This window comes from Martes martes (assembly GCF_963455335.1).
Source record: "Martes martes genome assembly, chromosome: 5".
NCBI classification, from domain to species: domain Eukaryota; kingdom Metazoa; phylum Chordata; class Mammalia; order Carnivora; family Mustelidae; genus Martes; species Martes martes.
The window spans coordinates 108,292,177-108,293,781 of record NC_137892.1 but is presented as its reverse complement, the minus strand read 5'-3'; the positions used below and the strand labels follow the sequence as shown (position 1 = coordinate 108,293,781).

At 61.1% G+C, this 1,605-nt stretch overlaps 1 protein-coding gene across 1 annotated transcript; it reads left to right on the top strand.

Annotated features, from left to right (window-relative positions):
- Positions 1-300: 300 nt before the first annotated feature.
- Positions 301-1,320, top strand: FBLL1 (fibrillarin like 1; the record flags this gene model as incomplete). The annotated part of the gene is made up of 1 exon (XM_080804565.1): positions 301-1,320. One exon carries the CDS (start codon positions 301-303, stop codon positions 1,318-1,320), a length of 1,020 nt encoding a protein of 339 aa, XP_080660691.1.
- Between the last annotated feature and the right edge of the window lie 285 nt (positions 1,321-1,605).

Sequence of the window (1,605 nt, the reverse complement as noted above, 5' to 3'; positions counted from 1 at the left end):
GTCGCCAAAGCGGCTGTGATGTAATCACGCCCATCTTTGCGTCAAAGGGCGGCTCCAGGGATGCGGGCACTGCGGTAAAGCTGTTCCCGACAACTGCGCACCTTGCCCCAGTCTCCTGCTGTGGCTAACCAGGCCAGCAGCGTCCGCTGTCGCCATTGTCCCACGTCAGGACCACCATCCAGAACCACCTGTGACTCCTGACAACGGCTCCAAGCCACTGGTAACCCCTGACAACCGCCGCCCGCTCCGCGACACCGTAAAATCACCGCTAGCCACCCACCCGGGTGCCCAGGGCGCGCCATGAAGTCTGCCTCCAGCTCACGCGGGGGTGGGTCGGGTGGCCGTGGGGGTGGTAGCTGGGGCAGCGGCTGGGGCGGGGGGCGGGGAGGAGGGGGGAAGGGAGGAGGAGGCGATGGCGGGCCTGGGGGCAAGAGCGGTTTTGGCGCGCGGGCGCGTGGCTTTGGCGGCGGTGGCGGCGGTGGCGGCGGTGGCGGTGGCCGGGGCCGGGGGCGCGGAGGGGGGGACAGTAGGGACCGTGGTGGCAGCGGGCAGCGGCGTGGCGGTGTGGGCAAAAACAAAAACCGCCGCAGGAAGTGCGCTAATACTGTGACAGTGGAGCCACACAGGCATGAAGGCGTCTTCATCTACCGTGGAGCGGAGGACGCGCTGGTCACACTGAATATGGTGCCGGGCCAGTCGGTGTACGGCGAGCGGCGGGTCACTGTGACGGAGGGCGGTGTGAAACAAGAGTACCGCACATGGAACCCCTTCCGCTCCAAGCTGGCAGCGGCCATCCTGGGCGGGGTCGACCAGATTCACATCAAGCCCAAGTCCAAAGTGCTGTACCTGGGCGCTGCCTCAGGGACCACGGTCTCTCACGTCTCTGACATCATCGGCCCGGACGGCGTGGTCTACGCAGTTGAATTCTCCCACCGCGCTGGCCGCGATCTGGTGAACGTGGCCAAGAAGCGAACCAACATCATCCCGGTTCTGGAAGATGCCCGGCACCCGCTCAAGTACCGCATGCTTATAGGGATGGTGGACGTGATCTTTGCCGACGTGGCCCAGCCTGACCAGTCCCGGATAGTGGCTCTGAATGCCCACACCTTCCTGCGCAACGGGGGCCACTTTCTCATTTCCATCAAGGCCAACTGCATCGACTCCACTGCATCTGCTGAGGCGGTGTTTGCTTCCGAGGTGAGGAAGTTGCAGCAGGAGAACTTAAAGCCCCAAGAGCAACTGACCCTGGAGCCCTACGAGAGGGACCACGCTGTGGTCGTGGGCGTGTACCGGCCCCTTCCCAAGAGCAGCAGCAAGTAGCACCCAGCAAGGGCTGTCCCCGGGATCTCCCCAACACTGTGCTGTGTTCAGTATAACTATGTATGTGTTTTCTTCGTGGGTTGTTTTTCTTTCGTCTATTAAATGGCATAAAGAAACAGTACTGAGGTGTATCATCAGTAAGGCCAGTTTTACTGCAATAACAATCAATCCCTAAGTCTCCAAGTCTTCAAATCCCTAAAGAGCTAAAGCAGCTGGTGATAGGAACCCACCAAGAAAGAGCATGAGAGTTGTGCTTACTCTAATCACTTAGCGCCCTGATGTCCC